This window comes from Balearica regulorum, chromosome 1 (genome assembly GCF_011004875.1).
Source record: "Balearica regulorum gibbericeps isolate bBalReg1 chromosome 1, bBalReg1.pri, whole genome shotgun sequence".
Classification (NCBI taxonomy): domain Eukaryota; kingdom Metazoa; phylum Chordata; class Aves; order Gruiformes; family Gruidae; genus Balearica; species Balearica regulorum.
The window spans coordinates 13,332,589-13,348,753 of record NC_046184.1 but is presented as its reverse complement, the minus strand read 5'-3'; the positions used below and the strand labels follow the sequence as shown (position 1 = coordinate 13,348,753).

At 38.0% G+C, this 16,165-nt stretch overlaps 1 protein-coding gene across 7 annotated transcripts in view; it reads right to left on the bottom strand.

Moving 5' to 3' along the window:
* MAGI2 (membrane associated guanylate kinase, WW and PDZ domain containing 2) overlaps positions 1 to 16,165 on the bottom strand; it is a 770,610-nt gene that overhangs the window by 139,651 nt on the left and 614,794 nt on the right. For all 7 annotated transcript variants that reach the window (XM_075774424.1, XM_075774656.1, XM_075774500.1 and 4 more), the window contains exons 8-9: positions 11,071 to 11,192; positions 9,424 to 9,606 (exon numbers count right to left, since the gene is read on the bottom strand). In XM_075774424.1, the coding sequence (XP_075630539.1) occupies positions 9,424 to 9,606; positions 11,071 to 11,192 (305 nt within the window). The remainder of the gene's footprint in view (positions 1 to 9,423; positions 9,607 to 11,070; positions 11,193 to 16,165) is intronic.

Sequence of the window (16,165 nt, the reverse complement as noted above, 5' to 3'; positions counted from 1 at the left end):
ACAGAGTGTGTGTGATTTGTGTGTATGGTTTGTGTTCCAGTCGTCCATAAGAGACAGGTTTGTTTATAGTATCATAGATCGTAGCTGCATTATGTCGTCTCTTCCCATCAAATTGGTTCACCTTTGGGTCAAATAAAAACATAACCACAGTGAAAATCTGGTCAAAGGTGAAACAGTTGGATAAAAAGACAGTAAGTGCTGTACACGTGGAATCTGGCATGGCTGGTCACGTTCAGACCTCAGCCATCTCTAACCAAACATGTTCAACTTTCTGTAGTGAGTGCTGGAAGAGTTGCTCTAATGGCTTAGCCATTAGAATTATCTTACCACGTATAAGCAGATCTGCTTATACACTTTCTCCTGCAGAAAACTATGCGGCACACTTACATAATCCAGAATTTCACTAATTTACATGGCCAATATTTTACTGTTTCAAGTAGCAAGCAGATAGTGTCATTCTTAGGACTGATAAACATATGTCAAAATACAGTGTCAAGAAATGTGAATTCCTTTCAAAATGAAATAAGTGCCATAAACCATGCATAGTATGAGTTGTCTCCTGTGTATAAATACGGATTTTATCAAAGCAAAATGAAGGATTGCTGTTCTATTCAGATTCCTGCTGCATTTCTGTGTATTATCAGGACTTGAAAAAAATCAGTCTTTTGAAGAAGAGTCACTATAGGAAAGAAAACAAGTTACATATATTATCCAATCCTAATATTGGTATATACTTTATGGGCACCAATAATATCAGAACCAAAATATTATAAGCGCTTGAGACGAAAATGAATTTGTAATCATCAGTATATGGCTGAACTCAACCATCAGACTTCTTATACTGTTGTTGTGTGAATGGTTAAATGAGAGAAAATTAAGCCTATTAAGTTTAAAAAGGTTTTTACCATTTCCTTTAAGTGTTCATAAAACCACAAGTGCAAGGTTTGAATTAAGCTATGGGAAACAAATATCCTTAAAATTCTCAGAAAAGGGTTTTTATTACACTAATGAATCAATCACTGCTTGCTGTAACAGATGATAAGGAAAAACAAAGGAATCTATTAACACACTCCTCTTCAGGCATTAAAGGAGGAATGTGGTTGTTTAAGTAGGCGTCTAATGTCATTTAGAACAGCCTTGGGCATTTGAGGTGTTCATACCGGACTTGCAGGTATGACACAGGACATAGAGGATACTGCTGCCTGGAAGGGTAAGGGACGGCTAGGTGGGATGTCTGGCACTTTTAAGGGCAGTGGACACCTATGTTTATGCAACTGAGTTGCACCCCAAATGTTGGTAGTCTCACTTGTCTGCTGGAGACAACCTTTTCCTCCCTATTGACACCATACTTGGGGATCTATGTAATGCTTTGAATCACCTCGAATTAAGGTACTAAGCCTAAAGCTTGAGATAGAAGATTCCCAAAATTACTAAATTATGGCAAACTTCAGGGCTAAAAAACAAGATATGGAGTCAAAGACCACTGAGTGCCATCTGTACTAGTAATGCAAAACCAGAATAATCTCATGAAGTTAGCCAGCATGTGAAATGAAGACAAGAAGCTCTTAAGATTTTTTTTTTTTTAATTATTCCTGTGACTTAAAGAACATACTGTCCATTTTCAGAAGTATTTTGAAATCCAAGTTAGATGTTGTGCTGTAATTGCTCTTCCAGTTTGTATAAATAATTTTAATTGAAGACTTCAAGGGAATAGCCAAATGACAGGGCTAAAAAGAATCAATAGCTCTATTTGTACCTCGAGGAATATTTATGCAAAGTGGAATGAATTTAATAGGAGAAATTTGTATGCAGTGCTTAATGAATGCTCAGTAGCTTGATAGATAGGCAACATGGACTCAAGCTCTAACTCTGTATCAGGCAGAAGAGATAGTGACATATGGATTTTCTGCACCTCGGGGAGAACACAAGGCTATTGAATACCACACCAGCCAACCAAAGAAATTTGACAAGATGCACACAAAGACCTCAGATGTAGACAGTAACAGGGTGCGGTATACAAAATATGGATACATTTTTTTAGTCTAGGCTCATCTCTGTCCTGGTTATCATTCAATGAGTACCTAACAATCTAGTGAGTACCAAAAGAATAAAAATATGAAGACAACACTAAAATAGGAACCTCATGGAGATTAGAATTCAGTAATTTTGTGACAGAAGTGGACACTTCCCAGGTCTTTGGTTAATGTAAGAAGATATTTACAGGTATGACTGTGACCACTATAGCAAGTTCATTTTACATGAAAGCAACAGAAACACAAAAAAAAACCAGAATGGAAAATTAATATTAGAAAAAATAGCACAAGTACTAAAAATTTCTAGCAATCTAAGTGCTATCTTCTGCCTACTTTAAAATATGAAAGAAAGGGGGATTGAAAAAGAATATCTATCTGCTACTAAGTTCTTATTGCTATTAATATTCCCCAAATGCAAGCATTATTTTTAGTGTCAACATCAGGCATTCAAAACTACAAGTCATATCCCTTCCCCCAGTTAAAGTGACAGTCTTAATACATGATATCAAATAAATAGGAAAACTGGCATTTTTTTTTTTACTTTCTGTTTGAAACCTCTTAAATATAATGTGGTCATACTTCAGAGATCTCCTCTGCAACTAGGGGAATAGAAACTTTTATCCTGTAAAATTTAAGCTAAGATTCACATTTATTCACTTTAAAAATAATTAAGAGAATTTAATTATCTTTAAAGAATTCTGGCTACCTAGTGATTCAGGATAAAATTGTGAGGACTAGCAGCATTGCATCAGTCTACCTTGGGAAGATTCTCAAAAGTCAGGGTTGATTTTACCTATATACCTCTTGAACAGTTTTGGCATTAGTTAAATGACATAGGCAAGCTTTTATGGTGAGAAGTAAAAAGTGGATTAAATGTGAGATGCTGTACACTGTGCAAAGGAAAAAAAAGTGAAGTGCAGCTCGTAGATGTCCATTCATCTCAGCTATGAACCAGCAGGGCATCTGTTATCTGCATCCTCATGTGGGGTGTAAAGACCACAGCATTCACATTGTAGTTCCAGTCTCAATGCCCTCTCAATCATCTCCTCTCCTTGTAAAGCCAAATTAAACTGTGAAATGAAAGAAGACTGGTTTTAGAAAACCAGGTTGAGGTTTTACTCTTTAATTGACAACTGTTTGTTATTGCTGTTAGTTCCTTTACAAACAGTTAATTTTCCTTCTCTTAACTCCATGGGATTAATAACTTCTGAAGAGAGAGACAGAGAAATCTTTGGTCTTAGCTAGACTGAAATGGGGAGACAAAAGACCACTGGCTGTTCAGATGAAACATCCTAGCTTCCAAACAAAGCAAGGATGTTAAGGAAGGCTGATAACACAAGCTGTTTTTAAGCATGCTGCTCCACTCTCACAGACCTGACACGTGGCGTGAGTTTGCAGCTGCAAGACTGACACTTGATGAGGCCTTGGTATATATTAAAAGAGTGTTTTAGCCTGAAGGTGCATAAGGATAATGAAAAGATACTCCTTCCTCAGCAGTCCAATGAGTAGCACAATTTCTCACGTTCCTAATGCCATGTCTTAATTTTGGGAGGCCAGTCTTCCTGGTCCACTGGATGAGGTGGTGTCAGGCAGGTGAGCTAACTCAATTTCAGCCAGCTTCTGGAAATGGAGTCCTACATATGTGTGTGAAGAGTTCTACACTGAGCTCCTTCTCAGTGAGCCTCTTGAGATGACAACTGTGGTAAACAGTTGGCTATCAGGGGGAGGGAATATTGTAAAAGAGAATATCGTCAGATGGATCTTGACTGATAGCAAGTGAGAAAGACATGACCTGTTTGAAAAAGAAGATAGGTACAGCAGTGTGTGGTCACGATACGCTGAGTCCTTTAGTGATATTCTGACAGCATTCACATTCCCAGATGACTGCCAAAACATTTTTTTTAATTTTTATTTTTTTAATTTTAACATATTTGTTTCTTTGGATTGAAGGCATTCCTTGTGCATATATAGAATCAGAGAATCATTTAGACTGGAAAAGACCTTTAAGATCATCAAGTCCAACCATTAACCTGGCACTGCCAAGTCCACCACTAAACCATGTCCCTAAGCATCGCATCTACGCCTCTTTTAAATACCTCCAGGGATGGTGACCCAACCACTTCCCTGGGAGCCTGTTCCAGTGATTGACAACCCTTTTGGTGATGAAATTTTTCCTAATATCCAATCTAAACCTCCCCTGGCACAACTTGAGGCCATTTCCTCTTGTCCTATCACTTATTACCTGGGAGAAGAGACCAACCTCCACCTTGCTACAATATATATAGATCATCTTTTCTGGTGTTGCTGAAAATGGACAGCTTGCATCTGATCTGACATTAGGTGAGATAATGGTTTGTTCAACTGAACTGATAATGGAAAAACAGGGAACAGAACTAAGGATCTGTTTGAAATTGCAAAAATGCATCCTTTTGCAGATGTTCTTAAGTCATTCTGTCTTGAGTACTCTCCATTTTGCAGAGGTTGTGAGATATTAGTCTTACTGCGCAAAAAATATGCATGAATGATGACTAGATAATTATTCCCTAAGCTCAGTGACATTGTGACCTGATAATGGCTTTAGTTTTGCACTTATTCAAGTGAATAGCAACATTTATGACTCTGTGGATCAACAAATGTGTAGTCTCTCCAATTTGCCTGCATTTAGACTAACCTCAGATTCTTGAAAAATTCATTATGTGTAGAAGATTGTTATGGGTCTTGACAGTAGGCCCACAGATAGCAGCAAGGCCACGGGTCACTCCTTCCAGTATTTCTAACAGCTGACTCATTCCCTTTAGAGATCTCTCAGGTGCGGTAGAAATTCTGGGTGGTAGATGTGGGACTGATCTCTAGACTCTAGATTTCTAGTCTCTAGCCTTCATCTTAATACAGCCATGTAGAAGTGGTAGATGTCTACTCATATGGTAGGTGTAGACATCTGTCTTGTAGAAATCTATATCTGTTAGCTGAACCTTATCTTACATTTATGAATTTTTATCTCTAGAATAGGCTAACCAATATAGTGAAACCCCCATTCCTGAGAGAATAGCATCTAAAAAAGCCCAAGTCTGCATTGTTTACAGATGATTTAGCATCTCGGAGCTGGCCAAGCGTATGCTTGGCTGATGAAATGAAAGAGCATGTTTCCCATTTCTTGATTCACACTGTTGAGCTATGACAATTCATCACAGATGTATATACATTTCTGGAAGGTTCAACCTGCAATGACCATAGCTATTTATCAGTTAGAAGGGTCATCAGCAGACTCAATCAACCACTTGTGCACCATGTCTTTGAGCTGTTTCCTGGAAACTTTCTCTAAAGAAACTGGAACTTTCTGAAATGTGCAGAGAAACTTCCTCGAGCTTGATTATGTGGGAGTGTTTCAGTTAATGTAGTCCATTGAATAACCTTGAGAATTGTAGGAAAGTTTTTGCCTTTGCAGCTTGAGCTTTTATCTGAGTCAGCCGCAGGCCTAAATCTTTGTTTGCCTTAGAACAGCAGTCATTCAAAATCACTCACTGTATAAAAATCTTTTCATGTAGATGCAGTCTTTTAGCAGTGACGTTCCCTCAGCATTTTAATGGGATACAGGGGCCTCTTAAATGCAGACAGTTTTCTATTGGCAGCGTGAGGCTTCAGACAAGACAAAGCAATGTAACCTCTCAGGAAAGAATGTGGTATCAGCTCCTAGGCTGTCCTGCAGTAGACAGAGATGCTGTGGAGTGTAATGTTCATATCCAGCAGCTTGATTGAGCTCCAAATGCTAAAACATGTCCTAGAAAGGCATTTGCAGTATTAACAGCCATTAGCTCACACATGCTAGATTTACACGAGGGCATAATAACCCTTAGGAATTCTGAAACATCTGGCAAATGGGATCAGGAATGTAATTTTGGCTGGTTTTGACTAATCCATTGAGATGTGGTTCCTCTGAGTCTGCTTGTGAGGTTTGTTGTGGGTCTGGGACAACTATTGCTACCTCTTAGTGCCCAGTGCTGGGCACCGATTGGTCGTGTTAGATCACCAGGACCTCAGATATCTCTTGTTGCATCTCAATGCACTCAGTTTGCCTCACTGCTTTAATTGCTTCATAGCATCACAGCAATGCCAAGTCACTCTCAGGCAGCTACTTTCATTTTCCAAGGGATGAAACCCAAAATTGTTTCTTTTTGAAATCGCCATTTGATCACCTGTGTTGTGATCATGTTAAAGGGTGACAATAACATCTTACATAGATTCACTCTTCTCTTTCCATAGCATTTGTATCTGACCCCTAAATTAGATTTTAGGTGGAGAAGTAGACCAAAGTTAGAATATTAGTTTTCTATGAGCTTATTTCTTTAACAATTAGGATAAAGTACAGCATTGGTGTCTTCAGCCTGTGGCCGAGATCAGTTAAGATGAAGGACAAGGTGCATTTTCCTCTCTTTTTTTCTCCAAATCTGATGCAGGTCTGAAACACTAAGATTTTGTTTACCGCACGGCCAAAAAAGAGTATCAGCCTTGCAAGGGAAAGGCTCCAGCACCTGTGGTTATCCCTTACACTCAGGTGGCTTCACAGATCATAGTGCCATTGTCCTCAAGCTTTCTACTATGATGCCTTACTGCCACAATATGATATTTTCATCATCTATCAAAGCCTCCTATGACTGTGATCATAGCTGGAGTGCACATAAATTGCACAACGATACACAGTTCCTGTCAAAAGAATATTTTAAAAGCTCTGTTCATCATCAGGGATGCCTACCTAACAAACAAAAGGCACATATGTAATTTCAAATAGTTTCAAAATATAATATTTTAACAGCTTTATGAACAAAATGCTATTGATGGAACCTGGGAGGCTTTCATATCTCCAGTTGATTAGACTGTAAAATGGCTGAATAGGGAGAGAAATCCTACTTCAAGAAGTGAAAATGATTGGCTATTAGGAAATAAAAGCGCTTTGCTGAACAGTGCTTTTATAAATATTCTGACCTTAAATATCTTTTTTTCAGCTTACCATTATCATATTTAGAAATCACTTCAAATATTCATAGAAACCATGTTAGACGTCACAATCATTAGCCCGAGATCCTCCAATTACTTTACATCAGAACTCTGTCACTCTTCTTAAAAATGAAGACATCTGAGGCCAGAGTTTATTCTGAGATGTAATTTTGTACATATCTGGCTCACGTAATTATAGAGTGATTATATATTTAAATGTACATTTCTGTCTTGCATTCTTAATATAGTTGAACTAATTACTTTAGAAAAAAAATCAATGTTATTTCTATGCATTTTAAAGCCCATTTTTCCTATATATTCTCATCACAATCCATGACTACAATAATCACCATCGATTGTATTATGGAATCTCTATTCGATTTCAACATGAAAATTTAAGTAAGTTGCAAGGATACTCTCTTTTCCATAGAAAAGAACTCCATACGAACAAGTTCACCAATAACCAGCCCACACTTCAGAAGGATTAGCAAGTAACTATGTTTGAGTGCTGGATCTGAGAATGCTAAACCATGACAAACCACGAAAATCTCTCATGCAGTGTATTAGGTAATATGAAAATATTAGGAAAAATGAAGTTCATGTTACTAAAATCTCCTGAACTTCAGGAAGTCTGTTGTACCCTTTGTTCACTTAATCAGCTAATTTAATTTTGCCTTTGGGAACCAAATTGCATTAAGTTAAAATGGCAACAAGAATTGAGAATTAAAAAGCTGTTAGACTAATTTTGTTATAACACTAATGCCAAAAATCTATTTTCTACTTTTTTCTTACATTTTACTTCTTTATATAAATTATCTGTTTATCTATTTGGCATCAGAAACATCATGCCTGCTCTAGTATAAGACTTGAGGCAAATTGTGGTTTTTTTGTTTTTGTTTTTGTTTTTTTAAAATAATGCTTTTCACAACCTTCACACTTCCTACTTGCAAAGTCCTGGAGAGTCCTACAGAATAAACAGGGTGATTTATTCCAACCTACGATAGTCCAGATCATTCCTTTGCTACAATAAAAGAAGGATGAAAGGAAATTTCGAGAAGAATCACTTGGGACTATTCCACCCACGTTATTTCTGCCTGTGTGTGTTTATGTGTCTGCCTCCTGTACTGTCACACACTAAAAGGATCTTGCTCTGCTGCTGTGGTCCGTCCACAGTGATCTGTCACAGGCTAGGAAATTATCTTTACAGTGACTCTGGCCACCATGAACTTGGTTTTCTGCAGAGAAAACATAAATCCCAAACTAGCATTTCTTCTATAAAGTCTTGGTGAGAAATGGAAGGAAAATTTATGCGCATGTCCCAGTACCAATATGCAGCCTGACTATTATCTGAGGAACAAGTACTGCTGGGGAAAGACGGTACACCGCGACAGGGCTGCACGAACACACAGAGGGCTGCAGTCACTGGTAACCAGCTGCACCAGCAAAAATTCCAATTGGATCTAAATAACAAAAATCTTCACCATGAGAGTGGTTAAGTATTGGGACAGGAGCCCACAGACGGGGAATCTCTGTCCTATAAAATTTTTTAAAGTCCCATGGATGAAGCCCTGAGCACCCTGAACCAACCATGAAGTTAGCCCTGATTTGAGCAGGAGGTTGGTGACTGGAGGTCCCTACCAAGTGAAAAGATTCTATTATTCTCTGATTGTCTTCTACAGGAGATGATAGCTGGCTTGGAAACTGAGTTTTGGAGATCTTCCTCCAAAAATGTCTCATCCATACATAGACCTGATGTGACCCTGCAAACCTTTAAGACAGTTGTTTGCAATCTTTATCAATCTGTGGACAAGAAAATATTTCCAGTAGTGGTCCAGATCTTAAAAGCAGCTTTAAATCTCTTCAGAGGAAGCTTCTTTCATTTAGTTAGTTTTCACAGATTCTTTACTAGTAGGCCACAGATGCCTACGTGCCCATATGCCATACTGAAAACTCTTGTTTTGATGGTTCTAATGAGAGCAATGTTGGATCAGACTCGACTTTGACTATTTTGCAAAATCATCCTTTCTAAAGAAATAAATTTGTACTTAGTAGTCTGTACTCTCTCTGCCTGTCTCCCTTTCCATGCACAGACTCCCCTTGAGTAAACAGCCTATACACCAAAGAACATCATATCCCATTTTTATGTAGGAGAACGCAGAGATATTTTCTCCCTTAAAATATTGTGAAATGAGAAAATTAAGCTACTTGGCATTATTAGAAAGAAAAATTACAATAAAGTTTTGTCTGAGAAGCTTATCTTTTCTTATAGAGCAGCTGTTTTACACATTAATACAGAAAGTCATGTGGAAAAACATATGCATTCATGGAGAGAGTGAGACTCAAATCTATGTCTCATTCCACTTCCCATATAAAACAACAGAGGAACCATCTTAATTACCTGTTTCCATTTTCCCATCTTGTGCTGCAGGCCCATCAGGAATTACACTCTTCACCTGGAGAAACTCATCTGGCTCATCCCCACCAATGATGGTAAATCCAAAACCCATGTTGCTTTTCTTAAGAGTTGTGCTGAGGAAAGTCCCCTTCAGCTGTGATGCATCACGGGTGAAGAGTGGTTTTTCTACATCAGTCAACACAAACAAGAAAGAAAAAAGTTCTGATCTAGTCACAACACAGTGGGGACAGCAGATAGCAATACTGGCTGACAGCAGGTGACACTGTATGAAAACCATGGAAATAAAGAGAGCAGGCATTCCAGGAAAAAAAAAATAATTGTGAGTTCTTGCATTAATGCAAAGCTTAAAATGTATTTCTTATCTATGGCAGATCAGCCATAAGTAGGGAGTTATAAATATTCTTTCATATTAGGAATACATTTAGAAGTGGATATTGTGAGGCTAAAATAATTACAACAATAAAAATGATCTCTGAGGTAATTTTAAAACCTCTTTCCTAACCTGTAAATTCAGCTTTGTCTACAAAGTCATACATTCTCCATAATTTCCCTCCCAACCGCAATAAGGAAAATATCCATCCTCTGAATATCTTATTCATTTGTTAACAAGCAGTCCTAAATATTAGGTGAGCTTTTCTCTCCAAACACGTGGGGTTTTGGCATCCAACAAGTGACACACATAACTGCTGTGCAACCTTCGCATCCCCTCTCCGCATGCCTCGGTGTGCAGTGTGGGTGGCGGGGGGTCCCCGTGCCTCTCTCCCGTGCTGCGCTTGGTGAGGAAGGGTGGGAGGAAGGTGCAAAGGTTGTGACTTCAACTGCTCTCCTTTCTCCCGCAGCGGTGGGGCTGGGCTGGCCGGCAGCGGAGGACATACCGTGCAGCCCGCGCGTCCCGGCGGGGTCGCGCCGGCACTGGGACAGGTCATTCACACTGCGGGACCTCTTGGGAGCGGGGCGCAGGTGGGCGAATTTGGGTCTAGGTAAGGTTGATGAGGAGCTTTCTACTGTCACAAAGGAGAACAAACCTCATTCTCTGGCTATAACCTTACGTTAAAGTTTATTCGTCTACCAATACTGTTTGCTGCTTATACAGCTCATTTTAAGCACATTAATTTTTACGTTACCAAGAGGCTGTATTCTTGTAAACTCCTATAACACAGTGCTTGAGGCTTTTAACTTAATTGATGCTTGCTAGATGAGCTAGCTTAGAAACATACCAAACATCAATTAATGGTAATTTAGAGAAAGTACAATTAATTATTTCAGTGTTGCCAACCTCGGGTGCTCACAAGACAGTCGTACATTCCCAAGAATAGAATTTATTATTTTATTTAGGAAACTACTTCGGGGATCCTATTGTGCTTTCTGTTTCTCAGCCTTTAGGAAACACTAGGGTCAACTTTTATGTCTTTTCTCTGCATCTCTGAAGGTTAGAGTACTTTAGGTGGCTCATGAGTCCCACAACTCTGGAAGCTTGGACATTTAGGGGAGAAAAATGCTGGGAGATAGGTGATAACTGTGAGAATTGGCAACACTACTGTTTTAATCAGACTATGACAAAATCATTGTCACATAAACAGGAGAGCAGGATCTTTCATCTTAACTAAGATAGCTGACACGGTACTGTACCTCGGAAACCTTGGGCCTGCATAGGCTTTGTTCCAAGTTCTGCGTTGGGCATGTTATGCTGCTGTAGCTTCCTTTTTGCTTCTAGGACAGGGTTTTCAAATTGTGTTCTTCTATTTATGTGGCTGGAAAAAATTTGGTTTTGATTAAAAACTGGGTTCAGTTGGGGAAAATGATCATTTTCACAGTAGGATGCTGTATGTGACTTAGGTGTGTGTGGTTAGAGAGCAAAACCATTATGAACCCCCAATGGGCCCTCATACTCCGCACAATTTTGTTGGGGATGAGAAATGCACAATCTAGCGCATTGCATAATGAACAGCACCGAGAAGTGTCCTAACATTTCAATATGTTGAACTCTGCTACAGACAAATGGTTTTGATCTATGGGACTACATATTAAATAGCAGTACTGGTGAAGCATGCTACAATGACAGTTTTTCATGCCTTTAGCACAAGCATTGTTCTGTGCATGATTCAAAGGGTCTGAACCAGTTTTGTGCGTTATTATTGATTAGCTGTAAGTGAAATTACTTAATCACTTACAGAAAAGGTAAAACCTAGAACACAGAGTACTTTTATGACTGCAGCTTAGAAATAAATCTGCTCAGCTGTACAAAAAAATCGGATGTTGCAGAAACTAAGTCAGATGGTAGATTAGAACTACACAGATAATTATATGAAATATAAGAGAAGTTAATGTACACTTTTTTTCCTTGATGTTTTACATTTCTACAACAGGTCAGTAAGTACATCTCTCTCATTACACCACTGATTTTCTGTATTGTGTTGAGAACTGCTATCTTAACTACATACTCTCATCATATCCTTGATTTTAATTCTTTCATTTAAAGCATGCATTTTATCAATCAATGAGCATTCCTACAATCCTGTCCTGTTACAAGTTTCACATGTTTTCTGAAGAAGGCAAGAGCAATTTAGTGGGCTGTATTGAACACCACCACAAGGTAGGATCATGTTTGGATCACAACTGAGAAGAGGGACTTGTACTGCAAACATTGTTCTGGGGAAACAAATACATGTGTACAGAAGGGCAGGTTTCCAAACATGTCACTCCTTATTTGTTTTCACTGACCTACTATTTATTGAGTTCTTCTGAAAATCTAATCCCAATCATGGGCTTTAAGCACTTGTAGAGGTGACCTGGGAACTTCTGAAACTCTGAGATCCTAAAAAAGTTTGAATACCTTCAATTTATATTGAAATGACCTTTATGCCATATTAAGCACTTTTCAGGTCCCTTGGGATTCAGATCCTACCACTGCTTCAAAGAAAGTAAGTGGAATTGCTGTTAAGAAGTGAAATAGAGGAAAGGCAGCAAGTCCTATGGGAGTGCAATGTACTTGGAAAATCAGGATTTAGTGGCCAGAGCTAATGCAATGAAGAGATTTCCAGTCATATAAAGGAATATTTGATTTAATGAGAGAAAGTAAATGTGATAAATCCTGAAGTTGCTACTTTGTTAACATGGCTATAACTCATTCATGTGATTGCTAACTTACTCTAAAATTTTGATTAATAGTTTTCTTGTAAATTTTAATCTATGCTGCAGACAGAGAAAATCCCTTTCATTTCTTTCCTTCTTCTTATGGGCTGTTTAAGATTGTAGGCTTTCCTAGACTTTTGCTTTCTAGTTAGACCATGCTTTAATTGTCAAGGTCTTCAGCACCTTAGTCTACTGCAAACCTAGAAACCTATGATGGGAGGGAGACAAACTTCATCAGTTAAAAATGGAGAAAGACAATACTTACATGCATTAAACAGGGTAATTATGAACTACTAACATAAGCATGAAAAAGGTAATTTTCATGTTACCATCTGTCATGTGATGTATTTCAATATTGTAAAGGAAATGCTACTTTTGCCATTACACGAGGCAGTGATGAAACTTCACGTGAAATACTACATAACGTTCTGATCATCCATGACCAAATAAAATGAATCTATAGGAAAGATTTTACAGGAAGACCAGTGAAAAAGAGAGTCTTGTATGATAGAAGACCAAAGGAGTTTTACCTTTTTATTCAAGCCGAATTAATTCTGATATATAACTGCATTCTGTGAATACATTTTGAAGTATGTATTAATGTATTATATAATGTATTAAAGATGTCAGGATTTCAGACTTAAAATCTGTGGGCTTCTTACAAGCAGAAGTGTGACATTACAAAACACCTTCCAATAGCAGATATAGAATAAAATATCTAGCTTGTTTTATATTAGCATTTGATAAGGTTGAAAACAGGGGTGCTACACAGTTGATTAATTGCTTCAACATAGGGATCATGTCTTATTTTGGAGGCTCTAAGGTATCCTGCCCTGGTCTTCAGCTGCCCTTCCAGAAGATCATGAGTTTCCCATAGCTTTTGTGGCATATTATGCAGATGTAACGGATATCCAAGATCACACTACAGATCTGCATTTAGGCCACATCTCAGCGTCACAGGAAGCCTCTTGCAGACCTAAGTTACAACTTATATGTGGTTCTGTGATATAAAAAAGATGGGATTTTAGCTAATATAGGGTGTGTCCATGGCTTAAGGACCATCAGTTCCTGTGGTACTGACATTACAGCTAGAATCTGTTTTCCACTGCCTCTCTACAGTTTCCAGGTAGAGTTTAAATTGTGGTTTAGTCCATTTACACAGAAATGTCTTTAGTAACAGCTGTCTTGAAAATGACCTTTTTGTCCTGGCACATCAGACAGGAAGACTAGCAGAAGTACTTGAAGCACCTCAAGTTGTTGGTTCAAGCTTAGTAATTCTTAGCTCCAATTTATTCCCATACTTTGAGTGTTTTATGGTAGTGTGCAGTCTCAAAAGCATAATGTGAGAATTCCAACAAATTCAAACAACTGTATTAAACCTTGTGTCCAAGATGAGTCAAATAAAAGAAAATTATATTGATAATCAGTCATTTTTATCAGTCAGCAACACTGGATTTATGCTCCTACACTGATGACATATGAAACACCTCCCTTTCATGCAATTTTAAATGCCTTACAGCTTCATGACTAAATCAGAAAAATTGCTACTGATGAGTTTACCTGAGAAAGAAGTTATTAAGTTAAGTAGTTCCCTTGAAAGGACATTCTAGCCTTTCATCTAGCTACTTCAACTGCATACAAAATAGATATTACTAACCTAGGCCTTAATAGGACAAGCCAAATGTGATTTTTAGAGATGGTTACAAATAAGTTCTTTTGTGGTTAGAATAGATTTTGGATGTGATCCAAAAATGTATTGCTCGTTGCTCATAGTATCAAATTCAGTGAGCATTTCTATCTTCACTTTTCTTCCTTTATTTTATACGATGCATATTAAATATAAAAGCCTATTCTAAAGATGAGAATCCAGTTAATTTCTCCTAGCCATTGTGGCTGCGCAGAAGAATCATGCTGCCTTTTGTTTGCTTTCTAGCCCTGGGAACCCCGAATTTCCCTCTGCAGAAAAGAAGGGGTAGTCAGTGCTGCTGTCCTCTGTTACCTCGCTGTATGCTAACTGGGGACAACCCCTCAGAGGCAGGATTTGGTTTTGGGCTGCATTTAACCGTGAAGTTGAAATACCGTCTCTTGTGTTATGAGTAGGTACTGTCACCACCAGCCAGCCTGTAAGACACAGGCACCATTCTGCACATGAGTGAACGCGGCCAGGCTAAGTTGGTTTTGTGATGGAGTTTCACATTAGATGTGCTTCAGACAACTGAAACACATTCTTAGGAAATTTATGGGCAGCAATGCCTAGTATGCAGATTTTAGTTGATGGCCAAGATCCTGAGCCCTGCCAAAATGGTAGCACATCTAAGCAAGTGCATCAGCAGATGGAGTTTAACCTATCTTCTTTTCTTAGCTATTTTAATGTATTTTTTTTCCTGGTAGTTTGTGACTCAACTTTCGAAATTGTTGCCTATAACACATCAAAGTAATTCTGAGGGTCACGATGCCTAAAAGATGGACATTCTGCTGCATAACTTGTTAGTGCCTAACTCCTCTTTACATTCACACTTTTCAGTTACTAATACTTTTGAACGACAAAAAGACCTGAAATAAGTTTTTCTATTTGAGTAGTAACAGAGTGTTGACAGAAATTGAAAGTCAAGGAGGTATATTTTTCCAGAATAAATACCTGTATGACTAATTTAGCTGTTCTATTATGGAGACCATGTCTGGAAATTGAACTCTGTGTTGTAGTTAATCATCCTTAAAGGGGGAAATAATCTTTTGACAATTAGAATGCTGAAAGACCCAGTGCACTCTAATAACCACATTCTCTCCATAGCCCTGCACAGCGAAGTGCTGCTAGTTCTTAGTTTATAAATTAAGAGAAAATTGCATGAAAATTAACCCACGTATAGCAAACACTTCTCATTTATGTCAAATGTCTACACCTTACAAATGATGCTTGGACCTGTATAACAAGGCAAATGAAAATTTTAATAATGTCTCACACTTGCATTCATACATGATTAAGAGAGGAAGTTATACTGGAGACCTTATTTTTTAACAGAATTTGCAAATATGTTGTGATTAGTTTTTATTAACTTTACTAGCAAGACCTTTGAGGTTTTTCTTTGGGTGGTTTTTTTGTTTGTTTTTGGTTTTGTTTTTTCCTTTTTTTTTTTTTTTTTTTAGCTTTTCCTTTGGTCTCAGTATATTGGAGCTGAGCATGGCTGGTCCTTGTAAGGTGAACCTGAGTCTGTCTGCCTCATTGCTCATCCTTACAAACTTCCCATGGGATACAAATATTTCAGTGAGAAGAGTACAAGCCCTTCTTTCACTGACAGTTTTAAAGGCCTTCACGTAAAGGTGGACTGGACTTGAATGTGTGAAAGTTCATAACCTAACTTTTAATGATTTACCCACTTTTATGACATAATTAAGAGAGTTTATTGTAATCTGATCTTATCTAATTAAAAATGAACTCATCTGTTGCATACTGGTAATAAAAAAGGTGTGACTGCCACTTTTTACCATGAAAAAAGGGAAAGCAATCTTTGTTTCAAACTTATTGAGCTCAGACAGCAAATTAAAGTACAGCTACATTTCACTGACTATAAAACTCCTTACGAACTTAGCGCGG